The sequence below is a fragment of the Canis aureus genome, chromosome 7 (genome assembly GCF_053574225.1).
Source record: "Canis aureus isolate CA01 chromosome 7, VMU_Caureus_v.1.0, whole genome shotgun sequence".
Classification (NCBI taxonomy): domain Eukaryota; kingdom Metazoa; phylum Chordata; class Mammalia; order Carnivora; family Canidae; genus Canis; species Canis aureus.
Window position 1 is genome coordinate 67990790 of NC_135617.1, and position 17520 is coordinate 68008309.

General features: G+C 50.4%; 1 protein-coding gene and 1 long non-coding RNA gene across 2 annotated transcripts in view; one reads left to right on the top strand and one right to left on the bottom strand.

Annotated features, from left to right (window-relative positions):
• LOC144317637 (uncharacterized) overlaps positions 1-17520 on the bottom strand; it is a 27474-nt gene continuing 9954 nt past the window's right edge. The window contains exons 2-3 of the long non-coding RNA XR_013383638.1: positions 13287-13384; positions 1-305 (exon numbers count right to left, since the gene is read on the bottom strand). This is a non-coding gene — a long non-coding RNA (uncharacterized LOC144317637). The remainder of the gene's footprint in view (positions 306-13286; positions 13385-17520) is intronic.
• Positions 13565-17520, top strand: part of TULP1 (TUB like protein 1) — a 13124-nt gene continuing 9168 nt past the window's right edge. Inside the window, exons 1-8 of the mRNA XM_077904886.1 lie at positions 13565-13611; positions 13743-13794; positions 14184-14292; positions 14419-14613; positions 15214-15369; positions 16327-16428; positions 16503-16622; positions 16936-17054. Coding sequence (XP_077761012.1) covers positions 13565-13611; positions 13743-13794; positions 14184-14292; positions 14419-14613; positions 15214-15369; positions 16327-16428; positions 16503-16622; positions 16936-17054 — 900 coding nt within the window. The remainder of the gene's footprint in view (positions 13612-13742; positions 13795-14183; positions 14293-14418; positions 14614-15213; positions 15370-16326; positions 16429-16502; positions 16623-16935; positions 17055-17520) is intronic.

Genomic DNA, 17520 nt, shown 5'->3' on the forward strand with positions numbered 1-17520 from the left:
GAATTCCTGAATAAGCAGGAAAAATCAAAGCAGGGGCCACTGTCCCCTCTCAATAACAGATGTAGTAGTTTTATTGATTCACTTTAACAATAAACATAGATTTGTTTTATTTAGTATAATAAATTTGCAATTAACATTTTTGGGGAGGGATCCCTGGGTGGCGCAGCGGTTTAGCGCCTGCCTTTGGCCCAGGGCGCAATCCTGGAAGACCCGGGATCGAATCCCACGTCGGGCTCCCCGTGCATGGAGCCTGCTTCGGGCTCCCGGTGCATGGAGCCTGCTTCTCACTCTGCCTCTCTCTCTCTCTGTGTGACCATCATAAAAAAAAAAAAAAAAAAAAATTTAATAAAACAAATAAACTTAAAAAATTAAAAAGAAAAAAAGAAAAAAGTAAAATGATAAAACCGAAAGTTGATGAAGTTTTGGGGAAAAAAAATACATTCAGACATTTTTAGTACAATCCTTTTTTTTTTTGAGAGAGAGGCAGGGGATGGGCTGAGGGAGAGGGAAGGAGAGAATCTTAAGCAGACTCCATGCCCAGCACAGAGTCCCACCCAGGGCTCAATCTCATGACCCTGAGATCTTGACCTGAGCCAAAATCAAGTCAGACACTTAACCCACTGAGCCATCCAAGCGCTCCAGTATAATCCTTTTGAGGAGAGAGGTGATTTTATGGTATTCCTCAATGGCCATGTAATATTTATTCACAAAGTCATTTAAAAGATAAGGAAAATTGGGGTGCCTGGCTGGCTCAGTTGGAAGAGCATGTGACCTTTGATCTCAAGGTTGTGAGTTTGAGTTAGTGGTAGAGATTAATTAAATAAACTTAAAAAAAAGATAAAGGAGATCATACTTATCTTCTTGTTTCTCATTACTACCGCCCTCCAGGGTTGGGCACAGATTATGGTCATCTCTTTTTTTCCCCCACTATCTCTTACTGTAGTAAAATATACATAAAAATCAATCATTCTAACCAATTTTTAATGTGCAGTTCAGTGATATTAAGTAAATACTATTGTGCAACCATCACCACCATCCATCTCCAGAATTCTTTTCATCTTCCCAAACTGTATACTGTTAAGCATGAACTCCCCATACCCCTCTTTCCCCAGCTCCCGGAAACCACAATTCTACTATCTGCCTCTGTGAATGTGACTCCTCTATGCACTTCATATAAGTGGAACTATATGCTATTCATCTTTTTGTGATGGGCTTATTGCACTTAGCATAATGTCCTCAAAGTTCATCCATGTTGTAACATGTGACAGCATTCCCTTCCTTTTTAAGACTGAATAATATTTAATTACATATGTAAACCACATTTGCTTATTCATTCATCTGTTGATGGACACTTGGGTGGCATCCACCTTCTAGGTATTGCAAGTAATGCTGCTGTGAGCATGGGTGTTCAAATATTTCTTTAAGACCTTGCTTTGAATTCTTTGGGGGATATACCCAGAAGTAGAATTGCTGGATCACATGGTATATTATCTCATCTTTTTTTTAGGCGGTGACCTGGCTTCTGGATTTCAAGGTACTAGGAGCTTGAGGGAGACTGGTCATGTGACCTTGAACAGGTCACTTTCCCTCTCTGAGAACAGATCCATGTTTCCAAACTGGGACTCTTGTTAACCACACACATTCCCAGGCCCCTTTTCCCGGGACATTCTAATTCAGTGCCTGGCCTGGGCCCCAGGAATCTGAAATTTTTCTAAAAGAGCCTCAGGTGATTTTTTTTATCAAACAGGTTTAGGAATCACAAGACCTGAGAATTTCCAAAGGCCCTCGCAGCTCTGACCTTCTATGACCTCAGTGGTTAAGAGACTAGCATCTGGAGCCAGAATGACTGGGTTTAATCCCAGTTGCCAGTTAGCAGGACCGCCTCAATTTCTTCACCCACTTAAGGAGGGTAATGGTGCCTACCACAGGACTGCTGCAAGAAGTAAACAGAAATGAAAGAAAATACGACCTTAGCATATACCTAGTACTAAAAAAAAGAAAAAAAGGGGGGGGGGCACAAGAAAACCAAACCAAACCAAAAAAAAGTCCTCTCTCTAATAATCTGTTATTCCGTCTTCCTCTCCTTAAGGCTGGGCCTTCAGTGGGTGGGTTCCTGTCGCCACCTGGTGGTAGGGCTCAGTCAGTGCACTCCCACAGCCATTTCCTCCCCGCACCCCGCTTCCCCAATCTGCTTCCACTCCCGCGCGTCGGCCCCATCCTGTCTCAATTTCACCCCATTCGGAATCATCAAAGCCCTCGATGAGGGAGGGCAGAGGTTCGAGGTGGGAGAACCTGGGGTCGGAGGGTCCCTAAGGCCCCTAAAATCTATTCCACAGCCCCATCCTAGTGGTGGTGAGTCATTGGCGTCTCTCTGCCTTTCTGGGTGGTCCTGCGTAGGTTTGATCCTGCAGGAGACCAGGGCCTGCTCTGTTTTGCCCGCTCCTTAATATTAAGGATGGAGCTCAGCGACAGCTCTGTGCTAGGAGCCTTAGACATCAAATTCAGCCCTGACAATCCCTGCGCTGTCTTGACAACAGATCTTCTTCCACACATGAGGAAATTGAAGCTCAGAGAAGTTAAGGGGCTGGCACAAAGTCACACAGGTGCAGTGATAGGGCCAGGTCTCAAACCCAGGTAAATCTTACCCCACAGCTGCTTCCACTGAGCCAGAAGACCTCTAAACGAATGGTTCTCCACCTTGGCTGGATATTTAATTCACTGGAGAAGCCTTAAAGAATACTGAAGCCTGAGCCCCACCCCAGAGATACTGGTTAATTGGTCTGGGGTGTGGCTTGACCACTGGGATTTTGTGAAGGTCTGGTAAGTATTCTAGTGGAGAAGCACCGCTACAAAGCCACCCATTCTGTCTTCTGCTCCCCAAGGCTTTGCTCCAGGCTCTGGAGGTAATGGGGAACTTCCGATAAGCAATCTAAGCAATCTGCGGGGGTGTCCTACTCTCCCGGGGCTCACGGGTGCGCTGGAGGACGAGTGCTCCTGTGGACGGCGCCCCGCCCGGAGCAGGAGACCTGCTGCTACTGCACGGAGGATGGAGGAGGGTGTGTCCCGGGGTGTTTCTCCGGAGGGAGGCCTGCGGCTGTGGGACCCCCGGGTCTGCTGCGTTGGGCCGTGTGACCTCGGGCAAGTGACTGCCCCTCTCCGTGCAGTTGCCTCGTACGGAAAACGTGCATGAAAGTAGCATCTATAACATAAAATGGTTGGTATTAAACGAGCTAATATAGGAAACACTTCGAACAGTGCCCGGAACCCAGCAAACTCGCGGTGAACGTTGCCAGGGCTGCTACTGCGGCAGCAGCTAAGCACCGCTGGGATTCTGATCCTGACTCTGACGATGGCCCCCCATGCGGACTACTCGCCCACCGATCAGCAGTAGCAGCCCCCCGCCGCCCCCGCTTTATCCTTTTAGCATTACCGTCTCCCCTAGGAATTCCTTGGGTTGTCAATTACAGAGAGCCCCGCCCCCAGGCGGCCCAAGGCTGCGCTGGCCAATCCGAGCACCCCCATCCTCTTGACCCAAACCACCTAATCCAAGGAGAAGCAGGCGACCCAGGTGGAGCCAGTCAGGTCCCGCCCCGGCGAATCGATGTGACCAGGGACACAACCTTTGTTGTCACCTTTCCTAGCACCACGGGGGGATGCAGGGAGATGAGACTTGAGGACACGCCTCTTGAACCCCTGGGTTCGGCTGCCCGATGCGAGAATGCTCCCGGCTGGTCCAGTGAATGTGCCAATCAAGCCAAGTCCGGCCTGGCTTCGGGTCGGTTCGCGGTGCCTGCGCCCCCCAGGGCCACTGGGTACCCAGCTGAGATGATGCTCAGGGAGGGGCTTGTTACACCGAGGTTGGGTCCGAGACGAGTCTCCAGTCGCTTGAATCGAACGTGAAGCCGGCGTGCAGCTCTGTTCCCCGACAAGCCCTGACGCCGCGAGGACTAGGGAGACCGACACCGCCGCGGAGCCGGCCGGCCCCGACCCTGAACGCCATCATTCCGGCAACTGGCAAACTCACACGGGGTCTTCAAGCCAAGGGTACGCTAGAGTTCGTTACCCTGGTCTTGCGACGCATGTGTAAGTTTCAAATTGTTCCAAAATAAAAAGTAAAATTTAAAAGGGCGGTGGGGAGGCAGCTCCGGTGGCGCAGCGGTTAGCGCCGCCTTCAGCCCGGGTGTGACCCTGGAGTCCCCGGATCGAGTCCCACAGGGGGCTCCCTGCATGGAGCCTGCTTCTCCCTCTGCCTGTGTCTCTGCCTCTCTGTGTCTCTCATGAATGTATAAATAAATAAAATCTTAAAAAAAAAAAAAAAAGTTGGGACGCCTCGGTGGCTCAGCGGTTAAAGCTCCTGCCTTCAGCCCAGGGCGTGACCCTGGAGTCCTGGAATTGAATCCCACATCGGGCTCCCTGCATGGAGCCTGTTTCTGCCTCTGCGCCTCTCTCCCTCTCTCTCTCTCTCTCTCTCTTTCTCTCTCTCTCTCATGAATAAAGAAATCTTAAAAAAAAATAAAAAAAGGAAAAATGTCCTAAATTGTCGAGGAAGGCCCCCAGGCCGCAATCGTGCCCCGAGGACACGCAAAGGGACTTGGGGCGAGTGCACGGTGGGTGTTCCAGAACCCACACCTCCGCCCCCAGCGCCAGCAGGACCCGCAGGCATGTAGAGAGGTCCTTGGTGCCAGAAATCTATCGGGAAACCCGGGAAACCTTAGCCTCATGTTTTGGGGAACCAAGAGAATAAGGGAAAGGCAGGGTCTCCCCTCCCTGTTCACGGATAGCTCTGTCTCTGTCTCCTCGGTCAGTTCCTCAACACGGAGAGAAGAGACAGCGGTGACCGGGACGTTCAAAGTCCCTTGCCTCATGGACCGCGCCATCCGCAGCTCATGAGATGTGCTCCGTTATTCAGAGAAGTGTGGACACCTGCCGGAGGGCGAAGCAGTGTCAGTCTCAACCGCGCTGTTTTGCGGTGGTTCTCACATTTGAGTGGACACTAGAATCCCCCAGGGGGTGCTAGAGTGCCGACTGCTCCCCTCGCCTCTGCGCCCCAGCTCCCCAGCTGCCGGTGCTCAGTGGTAAGGTCCCAGAGAATTTGCGCTGCCGCTGACTTCCCAAGTGACCGCTGGTGCAGCTGCTGGCCCAGGGACCCCACCTTGAGAACCATGACTTGACCAAGGGCATAAATTTAAAGAGTGAGAATTTCTGGCCCCACAGAAGGCGCCCCCATTGTGACAACTTAAAACACCTCCCCCCATTTCCAAATGCCCTGCCTGAGAGCCACTGCATCAAACACTAACCCTAGCACCAGCCATATCCCAGAACCCATAAATGCCCATTTCTAAGTGTGCCAGACACCTTCAGTGACACCTAATCCCACCCTTGCGCTCTTCCTATTTCTGACCTGAAACCCAACCCTGGTATAAACTTCAGCCCTAAACCTCACCCCAACCCAACTCTAACCATGATCCAGTTCCTGAACTTCTGGTTAAACTATGCCATGGGATACCTGGGTGGCTCAGTGGTTGAGCATCTGCCTTCCACTCAGGTCCTGGGATCCAATCCTGCATCAGGCTCCCCTGCCCTACTTCTGGCAGGGAGCCTACTTCTCCCTCTGCCTAGGTCTCTGTGTCTCTCGTGACTAAATAAAATCTTAAAAAGAAAAGAAAAATTGAGGTTGAGGGCAAGATACATTAAGCCAGAGGGGAAAGCTTGCCCAACGTCTCCCAGCTGGAATGTGGTGAAGCAGGACTCTTGAGTCTATTTCTGGGCAACATCTCCAACTCTCAACCACTGCTTCAGACTTTCCCAATATGCCCTCTTGTCACCATTGCACCACATATGCTGACCCAGGGAGCCCTGGGTTTGAGCCCCTCAGAGACCTGGGCCTCACATTTGTTCACCTGTAAAATGAAGGTAAAAGACATGCAGCCGACATCAATAGGGCACTTGCTCTGTGCTCAGCACTGTGCTAAGCACCTACATCGTTCCATTCCCGAAACTTCCCTAACATCATGTACAATTATTGTCACCACTATGACTAGAAAACGGGCCCATAGAGAGGTGAAACAATGTGCCCACTCACCTTTCAAAGTTTCCGCAGGGACCAGTGATGACACAAGTAACACCAGGGTGTTTGGTCAACACTATGGCTCCAAGTTACTTGGACAAGTCACTTAATTTGTCTGAGCTGCAGATATGCAAGCATGCTGTGAGGATAAATTGTGCCTGGCTCATGGTAGAAGTCCTTACTTATCAGCATCCCAGTTGGCGTGGGTGGCGGGGAATCTCTGTCTTCCGAAAATAGATTTATTTTTAGGGGCATCTGGGTAGCTCAGTCAGGTAACCATCCGACTCATGATCTCAGCTCAGGTCTTGATCTCAGGAAGTTGAGTTCAAATACTGCATTGAGTTGCACACTGGGTGTGGAGCTTAGTTAAAAAGAAAGGGGGGCACCTGGGTGGCTCAATTGGTTAAGCATCTGCGTTTGGCTGAGGTCATGATCCCAGAGTCCTAGGATCAAGCCCAAGGTGGGGCTCCCAGCTCAGCAGGGAGTCTGCTTCTCCCTCTGCCTATCCCCCGGGCTCCTTCTCTCTTTCTCTCTCTCTCTCTCTCTCTCTCAAACAAATAAATAAAATCTTATTTTAAAATGGAGATTTGATTTTAGAAAACAGCTAAAGTTCATGTGGAATTGAATCTGGTAACTAATGCCAGTGATCAAGCTAAGAAATGTCATTTTTAGACCAAAACAAGGTGTAAGTATAGAAATTTGAGCATGTTTCTCTTTGAAAAAGGCCTGTTGCAATGGTATTAAATCAGAAGGTATTAGAAGTCATCTGTGTTCCTGATCTGATTCTTATTCCTAAACTGACATTCATTTTAACCAAAATCTTGATGCTCACTTCTAAATCCCGGTCAGACCCAAATCTGGACATTTAGTTATACTGTCTCTAAATTCCCCACATATTCTCATTGAATCTAGTGTCACCGAGACCCAGAAATTTCTTTTCATTGTTTTCTGAGTTCCACTTTGCTACCTTCTGTTCCTATCATGATCTGAACCTGCATTAATTCTTCAAGGATTTTTAAAAATATAATTGCATTCCAAGTATACAAAATATGAATACATTCTCCTCAAAAGTAACTATAATAAATGTTAAAAGCAACAATAACAACAACAAAAATCTTTTTAGGGGCACCTGAGTGGCTCAGTTGATTAAGCATCTGACTTTTGATTTCGGCTCAGGTCAAGATCTGAGGGTGATGAGATCAAGCCCAATGTTTGGCTTCCGGCTCAGTGTGGAGTCGGCTTGAGATTCTGTGTCTCCTTCTCCCTTTGCTCTTTCCCTCACTCGTGCTCTCTCTCTCTTAAATAAATGAATAAAAACCTTTTGGGGCACCTGGGTGGCTCAGTCAGTTAGGCATCTGCCTTCGACTCAGGTCATGATCTCAGGGTCCTGGGATCAAGCCCCGTATGGGGGGGGGGGGTCCCTGCTCAGCAGGGAGTCTGCTTCTCCTTCTCCCTCTGCCCCTACCCCCTGTTCATGCTCTCACTTTTTCCATCCTCCTCAAATGAATAAAAATTCTTTAGAAAAAAAAAGGAGGGGGCACCTGAGTGACTCAGTCTGTAAAATGTCCTCCTTGGCCTCTGGTATTGATCAGCGCTCTACCCCCCCCCCCCCCCCCGCCCCGCATCCTCATCAGGCTCCCTGCAGCAGGGAAGTCTGCTTTTCCCTCTCCCTCTGCCCCTCACTCTCCATGTTCTCCCTCACTCTGTCTCTCTTTCAAATAAATATTTTAAGAAAAATTTTAAAGGGGCTCCTGGGTGGCTTAGTTGGCTCAGTGGCTGCCCTTGGCTCAGGGTCAAGATCTCAGGGTCCTAGGATCCAGCCTGGGGGTGGGCACTCTGCTGGAGTGGGGAGGGGTCTGCTTCTCTCTCTCCCTCTGTGCTGTCTTGTGTGTGCTCTCTCTCAAGTAAATAAATAAAAAATCTTTAAAAAAATTTTTTTAAGATTTTTTATTTATTGATTGATGAGAGACACAGAGAGAGAGAAAGAGGCAGAGACACAGGCAGAGGGAGAAGCAGGCTCCATGCAGGGAACCCGATGTGGGACTCAATCCCTGGTCTCCAGGATCACGCCCCTGGCTGAATGTGGCGCTAAACCTCTGAGCCACCGGGGCTGCCCTAAAAAATTTTTTTTAAATAAAATTAACTTGGGACACCTGGGTGGCTCAGTGGTTGAGCACCTGTCTTTGGCTCAGATCATGACCCCAGGGTTCTGGAATCGAGTTCCATGTCGGGCTCCCCACAGGGAGCCTGCTTCTCCCTCTGCCTATGTCTCTGCCTCTCTCTCTGTATCTCTCATAAATAAATAAATAATTTTTAAAATAAAAAAAAATTTAAAAAGAAACTATTTTTATTTTGTTTTTTTTTTAATTTTTATTTATTTATGATAGTCACACAGAGACAGAGAGAGAGAGGCAGAGACACAGGCAGAGGGAGAAGCAGGCTACATGCACCAGGAGCCCGATGTGGGATTCGATCCCAGGTCTCTAGGATTGCGCCCTGGGCCAAAGGCAGGCGCTAAACCGCTGGGCCACCCAGGGATCCCAGAAACTATTTTTAATAAAATTATTTTTCACCTGTTTTCAAAAGTGACTTTTCTAATATATTCAAAATTATGTATTAAAATTTATTTTATTTTTTTTAAGATTCTATTTATTTATTCATGAGAGACAGAAAGGAGAGAGAGAGAGAGGCAGAGACACAGGCCAAGGGAGAAGCAGGCTTCATGCAGGGAGTCCGATGTGGGACTTGACCCCGGGACCTCAGGATCATGCCCTAGGCCGAAGGCAGGCGCTAGATCACTGAGCCACCCCGGGATCCCCTATGTATTAAAATTTAAAGGCAAATATGGTTTATAATTAATAAGTAGCAAAATGTAATCAGATTTAAATAGTTTTAGAAATTTTAATTCCATCTTATTAAATATTTTTAGGAAAACAGAACTGTTCCCCAAATAGCATCTGATGTGTCAATGTGAGAAACAGCTGTCATGCCCCACAAGTTATGTCCCGAACTACATAAATACAAATTTAAGTCGTATGAATTGTTTTTAATATTTTAAAATGTTCTTCAGCTGTCATGTGCAACTTTAAGAATACCAGTGCTAATTCATGAGAACCTTCAGAACATGAAAAGAAGCAGGAGAAATGGACACTTTTATTATGCAAACATCTATCACATCCATGCAGCCCAAGAGGAGAGGTCTGAGAAATGAATTAAACTTTTTCTTCACTTAAGAGCTTCTGCTGTTCACATGGGCCTACATTCCAAAGCAGTGTCCTCTGACCTGGGCCACCGCCCAGCCCATCTCTAGTCCAGTGCAGGCCTCTCTGGTTTAAGATATGAAAGTTTCCCTGTGGCCCTGGTACTATTAGAATGTGAATATTTGGTGCAGCCCGGTTAGTGCAGCGGTTTAGCGCCGCCTGCAGCCCAGGATGTGATCCTGGAGACTCAGGATCAGTCCCATGTCGGTTGGGCTCCCAGCATGGAGCCTGCTTCTCCCTCTGCCTGTGTCTCTGCCTCCCTCTGTGTGTGTGTGTGTATGTCTATGAATAAATTAAAAAAAAAAAAAAGAATGTGGATATTTAGCTTTCCAGTTTGCCTTGTCAGATCAGCACTGAGCCCCAGGTGTCCTCTGGTTCTTAGTCATGTATTTGGGGTTTGAGATCTTCAGAAACCCTCTAAAGAGCGGGTCTTGGAGCCCTATCCAGTGGTGCCCCTGTTCTGTTGTGCCAAGTGCTTTGCTGCCTGGAGATTTTTGCATAAGCTGTGCCTTATGCCTGGAAGGATCTCATTCCTAGTCTCTGAAAGCCTTCAGGTCTCAACATATTTTAGTATTTATTAAGTAAACTCTACCTCCAACGTGGGGCTCAAGCTCACACCCCCAAGATCAAGAGTCACACGCTTTACTGATCTACTGACTGAGCCAGCCAGGCAGCCCATCAGGGCTCAGTTTAAAAACTCCCTTCCCAGGGATCCCTGGGTGGCGCAGTGGTTTAGCGCCTGCCTTTGGCCCAGGGCGTGATCCTGGAGACCCGGGATCGAATCCCACGTCAGGCTCCCGGTGCATGGAGCCTGCTTCTCCCTCTGCCTGTGTCTCTGCCCCTCTCTCTCTCACTGTGTGCCTATCATAAAAAAAATAAAATAAAAACTCCCTTCCCAGATAGCCTTGTCTGTCCTCTAAATTCAGCCCAGATTCCCACCTGCTGTTTTCGCAGAACCCAGTTCTTTTTCTTCTTGGCATTTATTACAATTAATAACAGCGAGATCACACATCAACTAATTGGTGTATTTGTGTCTTTACTCCCTGTCTTCCACAGAAGTTTAGCTCCATGAGGGCAGGGACCATAACTTTTTGTCCATCACTGGATGACCAGGGCTTAGCATACTGTTTGGCACAAAGTGCTCTCTGGAAATACGTGTTGACTGACTCTCAGCCATTAATTTCCTCATCTTTGCTATTAGGCTGTTAATGTCTGCTTCATAAACATTATTGTGAGGGTGGAGAGAGAAGGGGAACAAGGAAACTGACACATAGTAGGTGGGCAATAAATGTTGTTGTTGTTATTATTATTAATATTATTACTATGCATGCAGAGGCCCGTGAGGGCCAAGGAATCCTGGAGGTGGGGACTTGAGGGCTATTTAGAGTTGGACAGGTTTCTTGGAACAGGCTAGGCATTCCGGGTGGGAAGAGCTTAAGCAAAAGCATGGAGGAGAGAGAATATAAAGGACATGTGCAAACCTATGCGCCTGGATGAATAGCACAGTTTGGGATAGCCCTCCAATTAGAAAGGCAGGTTGGAGTCAGACGAGGGAGAGCCTTGAATGCCAGCCTGGCACATTTAAACCCAGTCCTGCGCCCTTACAAAAAGGGGGGGAAAAAAAAGAAAAAGAAAAAAAAATTAAACCTGGTCCTTAGGCAGTAGGGAGCCGATGAATGTCTTGAGCAAAGGTGTCAACTGAAGAAGTGGTATTTTAGGAAGATGGATTAGGGCAAATCTGGATCAGGTGGACCAAGCAAATGGGATACAAAAGCCTGACTATTTCCTTCATGCCCCATCTCTAATCCTTGTGACTGCATAAAACATGCAAGGGTTAGGGGTAAAGGCTGACAGGAGTCAGGTCTGGATTCACGCCCCAACCAAGCCACCTTATGATCTGGCTGACGCCAGCACTCCCCGAGCACTCACGTCACCTCCACGGGCCTCAGTGTGTCCATCCATATAATGGAGATAATCATCTCCACCCCGCCTATCTCACTGGACTCTTTGGAGAATTGAATGGAATTAAAAATGCACTCATTACGTCATTGAAAAAATGAACCCCACTCATGTATCAAGAGGTGTACTCCTTGCATGCAGCCTGCTTCTCCCTCTGCCTGTGTCTCTGCCTCTCTCTCTCTCTCTTTCTGTGTCTGTCATGAATGAATAAATAAAAATCTTAAAAAAAAAAAAAAAGAGGGCAGCCCAGGTGGCTCGGTGGTTTAGTGCCGCCTTCAGCCCAGGGTATGATCCTGGAGACCCAGGATGGAGTCCCACGTCGGGCTCCCTGCATGGAGCCTGCTTCTCCCTCTGCCTGTGTCTCTGCCTCTGTCTCTCATAAATAAATAAAATAAAAAAAAAAGGGGGTGTAAATGCTGAGGAGACTGGGATGAAGTGGAAGTTCAGTGGAAAGGGGCACACAGTTACCAGTTGCTGAGCACCCACTGCATGCTCCTTTCTCACCGAACCTGCCACGGCGCACAGCTGAACTCAGGACACCGAGATCATGTCCCGAGCCGAAACCAAGAGTTGGACACTTAGCCGCCTAAGCCACGCAGGTGCCTCTCATCTCCCTGAATCTGAACAATATCCTTACCAGGTCAAGCCCATTTTATAAATGAGGAAATGGAGGCTCAGAGAGGCTAAGTAAGTCACCCAAGGACATTTAGCCCTTAAGTGGCAGAGCTCAGGGCTGACCCATGTATGAGATGACTGCCTGTCTCCTGGTGCTGAACCTTTGAATACATCTGGCTATTTCCAACCTCTAGGCCTTCATCTTGCTCCCTTTCTAGGTAATCCATCCCACTTTTTAAATTTTATTTTTATTTATTTATTTATTGCCTGTGGAATTCCTATTCATCATTTAAAAAAATTTTTTATTTATTTATGATAGTCATACAGAGAGAAAGAGAGAGAGGCAGAGACACAGGCAGAGGGAGAAGCAGGCTCCATGCACCGGGAGCCCGATGTGGGATTCGATCCCGGGTCTCCAGGATCACGCCCTGGGCCAAAGGCAGGCGCCAAACCGCTGCGCCACCCAGGGATCCCCATCATTTTTAAAATTTTAGATCGGGCTTCAGGAAGCCTCCAGGACAGCTGATTGGGACCCCTCCTCTGGGCTTCCTTAGCATTGAACCAAACTTTGCCCATGATATTAATCATATCAACACTATATCCTTGGTTTGGGGAAGGCCCTGGCTGGCTCAGTTGGTGGACCACGTGATTCCTATGTGATCCGTAGGTCATGAGTGGGTCATGAGTGGGGTCATGAGTTTGAGCCCCACCTTGAGGCTAGGAGATTACTTTTTAAAAAAATAAAAAACTATATCCCTGGTCTCTAAACTTTTTTTAAAATTTTTATTTATTTATAATAGTCACAGAGAGAGAGAGAGAGAGAGGCAGAGACATAGGCAGAGGGAGAAGCAGGCTCCATGCACTGGGAGCCCGATGTGGGATTTGATCCCGGGTCTCCAGGATCGCGCCCTGGGCCAAAGGCAGGCGCTAAACCGCTGTGCCACCCAGGGATCCCTAAACTTTTTTTTAAAAGACTTTATTTATTTATCTGAGAGAGAGCCCAAGCAGTGGGGAGGGACAGTGGGAGAGGGAGAAACAGACTCCCTGCTGAGCAGGAAGCCAGATGTGGGACTTGATCCCTGGACCCCAAGATCATGACCTGAGCCAAAGGTAGATGCTTAACCGACTGAGCCCCCCAGGTACCCCCTTATCTCTAAACTTTTACAAAAGCATGTTCCTTGTCAGCAAAAAAAAAAAAAAAAATGTAAGTGTACATCCATAATTTTTCTCAATCAAGTACTGTATATACACATGCTCCTGTCAATCCTTATATACTAAATATCAGTAAATCCTAATTCTCAGTTTTTATGAAAAATAAATACAAGATCCGATCTAATATTTTCTTCCCACACCCCACTAACCCCTGACAAATTACAAATTGGCACCTCTAACCCAAAGCTGGGTGGGAAACGGCGGGGCTGGCACTGATGGCCTCCTTCAGGGTGCTGGTGGTCTGAGCACTTGGCAGTTCAGCCTCTTCCTCCTGTGGAATGGGCCAGGGGGGCGAGGGTCATGGGCCAGGAGAAGCGCCTCCCCCAGTGCTGCCGCCCTCCTGGGCCAGCGGGAGGTGGGGTGAGGTTGAGCCTGGATTAGCCGGGAGCGCTGGGAGGCTCCTCCAGCCGCAGGGTGGCCAGAGAAGGGGGTGCGGATAGGCGAATGCACCATGCCGCTGCAGGACGACACCCTCCGAGAGGTGTGGGCCTCCGACAGGTGCGGAAGCAGCCCCACCACCCTCACCACCTCTACCTGCCTGACCCCTGGGGTTGGGGGACCAGGGCTCGGAGGGGTTGGGGAGGACAGGAAAGGGGAGGAAGACAGACTGATGCCTCTGCCACCCTCAGCGGACATGAGGAGGAAGGCCAGAGCCCGGAGGTCCAGCAGCGCCCCAAGCAGGTATGTCCCCCTGCTTGGAAAGGAGGCGAGGGGAACCTCATCTCCACTTTGCAGTAGCCCTACGCAGGGTAGGCGATCTGGAGTGGGCGTGTCCCCTCTACAGCGTCTGGGGGGTTGCTTCCCTGCAGTTTTGCTTTTTTTTTTTTTTTTTTTTTTTTTGAGGAAATGTGTTTGGGGGCATGGGATGTCCAGGGGAGAAGCTGAGGCTCTGGGGCCTTGGACGTGGCCGTGATGCATGGGAGGGGTCATTGTTCCCCACCCCAAGGAGGCTGCAGTTCCCCTCCCGATAATCCGCGGTTATTTCTGGCAGCTCAAGGGATTAGAGGGTCATGGGCAGCCGTCCGAGCCCCCCTCTCCTTCCTCTCCCTCCTCCCGACCCCGCTCCGCAGCGACCCGCCAAGGGGCAGAAGTTGAGGAAGAAGAAGACAGAGGCCCCCGAGTCCCCCTGCCCTAAAGGATCCAGGCCCCGGAGACCCGGAGGCGGGCGGGGGGCCGAGGGTGAGGGGGCGGGAGGGGTGCGGCTGAGTCCTGGAGCCCGGGGGCGGGGGTGGAGTGGGTGGGGGCTGGGGTGTCGGGGTGGAGAGAGCGCCCAGGACAGACCCGCGCGGGGGCCGAGCGGGACAGCGTCTGGGGCTCCCGGCCTGACCCGGCCTCTCGGCTCAGCCGGCCGCTGCGGGAAGGCGCGGGAGGAGCCGGCCCCGACGCCCCCGGAGGCGCGGCCGCCGCAGACCGTCTACGCCAAGTTCCTCCGGGACCCCGAGGCCAAGCGCGACCCGCGGGAAACCTTCCTGGTAGCGCGAGCCCCGGACGCCGCGGACGGTGAGACGGCGCCGGCGGGGAGAGGAGGCGAGGGGAGGCGCGAAGCCCCAGAAGCAGCCGCCCCTCCTCCGGCCGCTCTGGGAGCCAGATTAAAAGTGTATTCTCTTATTCGTCACTCTGTTTTCTGGATGGGGAAACTGAGGCACGGGGCGGTTCAGAGTCTGGCCTTAAGCTAGGGGCCGGAGCTAGCCCAGATGGGTCTGGCTGAGGTCGGTAACTGCTCCGGGCCACGGAGAAGCCGAGCGGGGCCGCGCGGGGGCAGCGAAGGGGCCTAGAAGGGGAGACTAGCAGACAGGCAGGAGTGTGTGAGGAGTGGGGTCCCGGAGGGGGCGAAGGCCCTACAGAGAAGGGTATGTCCCTGGACAGGACTGCCAAGCCCCTAGCATTCCCCCAGCCCCCACTCCCTGCACCCGAACACCTTGGGAATTGGCCCCCGTGCTTTGAGGAAGGTGCTGGACTGTTCCTCCTCCTGCTCCTGTTCCAGAAGGGGAAACTCCCACCCCTGGCTCTCATTTACCACTTCCCAGCAATCTGGGGGGACTGGGCTCCCAGATAACCGGGCCCATGCCGGCCCCCATTATGAGGAGTTTCTACCTACAGAGGATGAGGAGGAGGAAGAGGAGGACCAGGAAGAGGAAGAGGTAGAAGAAGAGGAGGAAAAGAAAGAGAAAATCCCTCTGCCACCCAAGAAGCCTCCTAAAGAGAAGACTTCTGCCGGGATCAAGGAGAGGAGAGCCAAGGCCCAGGGTCAGAAGGGTGAGAGGAGCACACACACACACACACACACACACACACACACACTGTAAAACTTGCCCTGTCCTTCAGGGGCTCAGGGGCCTCAGCGATATGAGAGTTGAGACATCAGAACACTACCCAGTGCCTGGACACAAGAGTTTCTTTCTCTGGTGTCTTTCTCCTGATGGCCCCCAAGTACAGAGATCAGTATGAGCTCCCACCACTGCCTGCCCAGAGGGCTCTGTGAGCCAGGGAAAGTGGAGGATTTTAGTTTTCTTTGTGATTTTTTTAGTGTTTTTTTTTAACTCAATATGAATTATAGTTATAATTTTTATAAAAGTATCAAAGTGATTACTGTAAAAATTAGTCAGTGAAATAAGTGCTATGATGGTTGTCTGGCCTGGGCACCTCGCCCTACAGGTACCGCAGTCTGGTCTCAATGTGAACAGGTAGCTAGGATCTTGGGCCTCTGTGGGAGGGACAGAGTGCCGTCTGTAGCACCTGCTAGAGGAAGTTTTCTGGGGGAGATGGGGTGGGAGCTGGGAATCAGATGTTCAGTTAGAACATCAGTTAGATGTTCATTCATTCTGTAATGCTTTTGAAGCTCCTGGTATTTTCCAGCCCTTTACAGACTCAGGATTAAAATGCAACACGCAGAGATGCTGGGGTGGCCCAGTCCATTAAGTATCTGCCTTTGGCTCAGGTCATGATCCCAGGGTTTTGGGATTGAGCCCCACGTCAGGCTCCCAGGGAGTCTGCCTCTCCTCCCTCTGCTGCTCCCCCTACTCCTATTCTCTCTCCCTGTCAAATAAATAAATAAAATCTTAAAAAAAAATTAAAAAGTGGCGAGCCGAAGACAGACTGAGCCATCGTCAGGCCTTCAGCCTCCCTGGAAACTGAAGGAATGACAAGTGGGTGGGAAGGTGGCCTTCAGCCCCAACAGGCTCTTCTTTGCCTAACCCCTATCTCCCTTTCCAGGGGACCTGGCAAGCCCCGTCCCCGCACCCAAACCTCTGCGCATTAAGAAAAAGGAGGCACCAGCTGGGGAGGGGACCAAGATGAGAAAGACGAAGAAGAAAGGTGAGGCCGGTCTCTGGAAGAACATGGGACTCTGGCTGTAGGGGAGTGTGACCCCTTCACATCCACATACACAGGGTCTGGGGAGGCTGACCAGGACCCTTCAGGGAGCCCGGCCAGAGTGACAAAGAAGACCCCAGCAGCCATGTTTCTGGTTGGGGAAGAAGGCCCAGCTGAAAAAGCTCAGAAGAAGAAAGGTGGGTGACAGAGGCCTCTGGTGCCATGACATCTAGAGGCAGTCCTGGGGGGTGGGGAGCCGGAGTTCAGCGTAGGGTAAGGAGGGGGCTCAGAGTCACAAGTCTTGAGGGGCATCTTGATCCCCACTTTAATAGCTGTGTGGCCTCAGGCAGGTATCTTAGCCTTTCTGAGTCTCTGATACTAGTATTATGGGATTACTCTTGTGTTTGTGGGGAGGGTCTGAGTAAGACATGGATGTTAGAAGTGCTTTGCAAAACATGAGGTGCTCCACAGGGTAAGGGGTTCACAGACTTGTCCCGCCACTATGTCCAGGCATTTCCAAAGGCTCAGAAGAGCAGAAGAAGGAGGAAGAAGAAGAGGGGGGAGAAGTGGCAGGCGTGGTGACCAAGAACAGCAATCAGAAGGGCAAAGCAAAAGGAAAAGGCAAAAAGGTCAGGATCCAGAGGGGAAGGGGGCTGAGGCCCCTTCAAGGAGCAGTGGCAGGGACCTGGGCTTGGGAGGGACAAGAGTGTGGAACCTGGCGGGGGGCCTGGGGAATGGCTTGGGGTTAGAATCTTGGCTCCCTCTCTGATGACACAATAGGACAAAGGGCACCAGCCTTGTGAGAACAGCAAAAGCAGTGGAGGGGTCACTAGGCTGGGATTGGCCCCCTGGGGGCCTGATGTTATCTGGACTCTAAGTCCTCCCCTCTGCAGCCTAACCCAGCAGACCCAGCCAGAGATGCTCACACAGCCGCTGTGAAGAGACACCCATTTTCTGTACCAGAGAGGTACGACACACAGGCAGACGGGCACATGTGCACCCCCTTGGGCAATGATTGTATGAGTTGTTAAAATATTTTCATGCTACCGTGCTAGTACCCAAGTGTGTTCTGCTGCTACCTGCCCCCCAACCCAG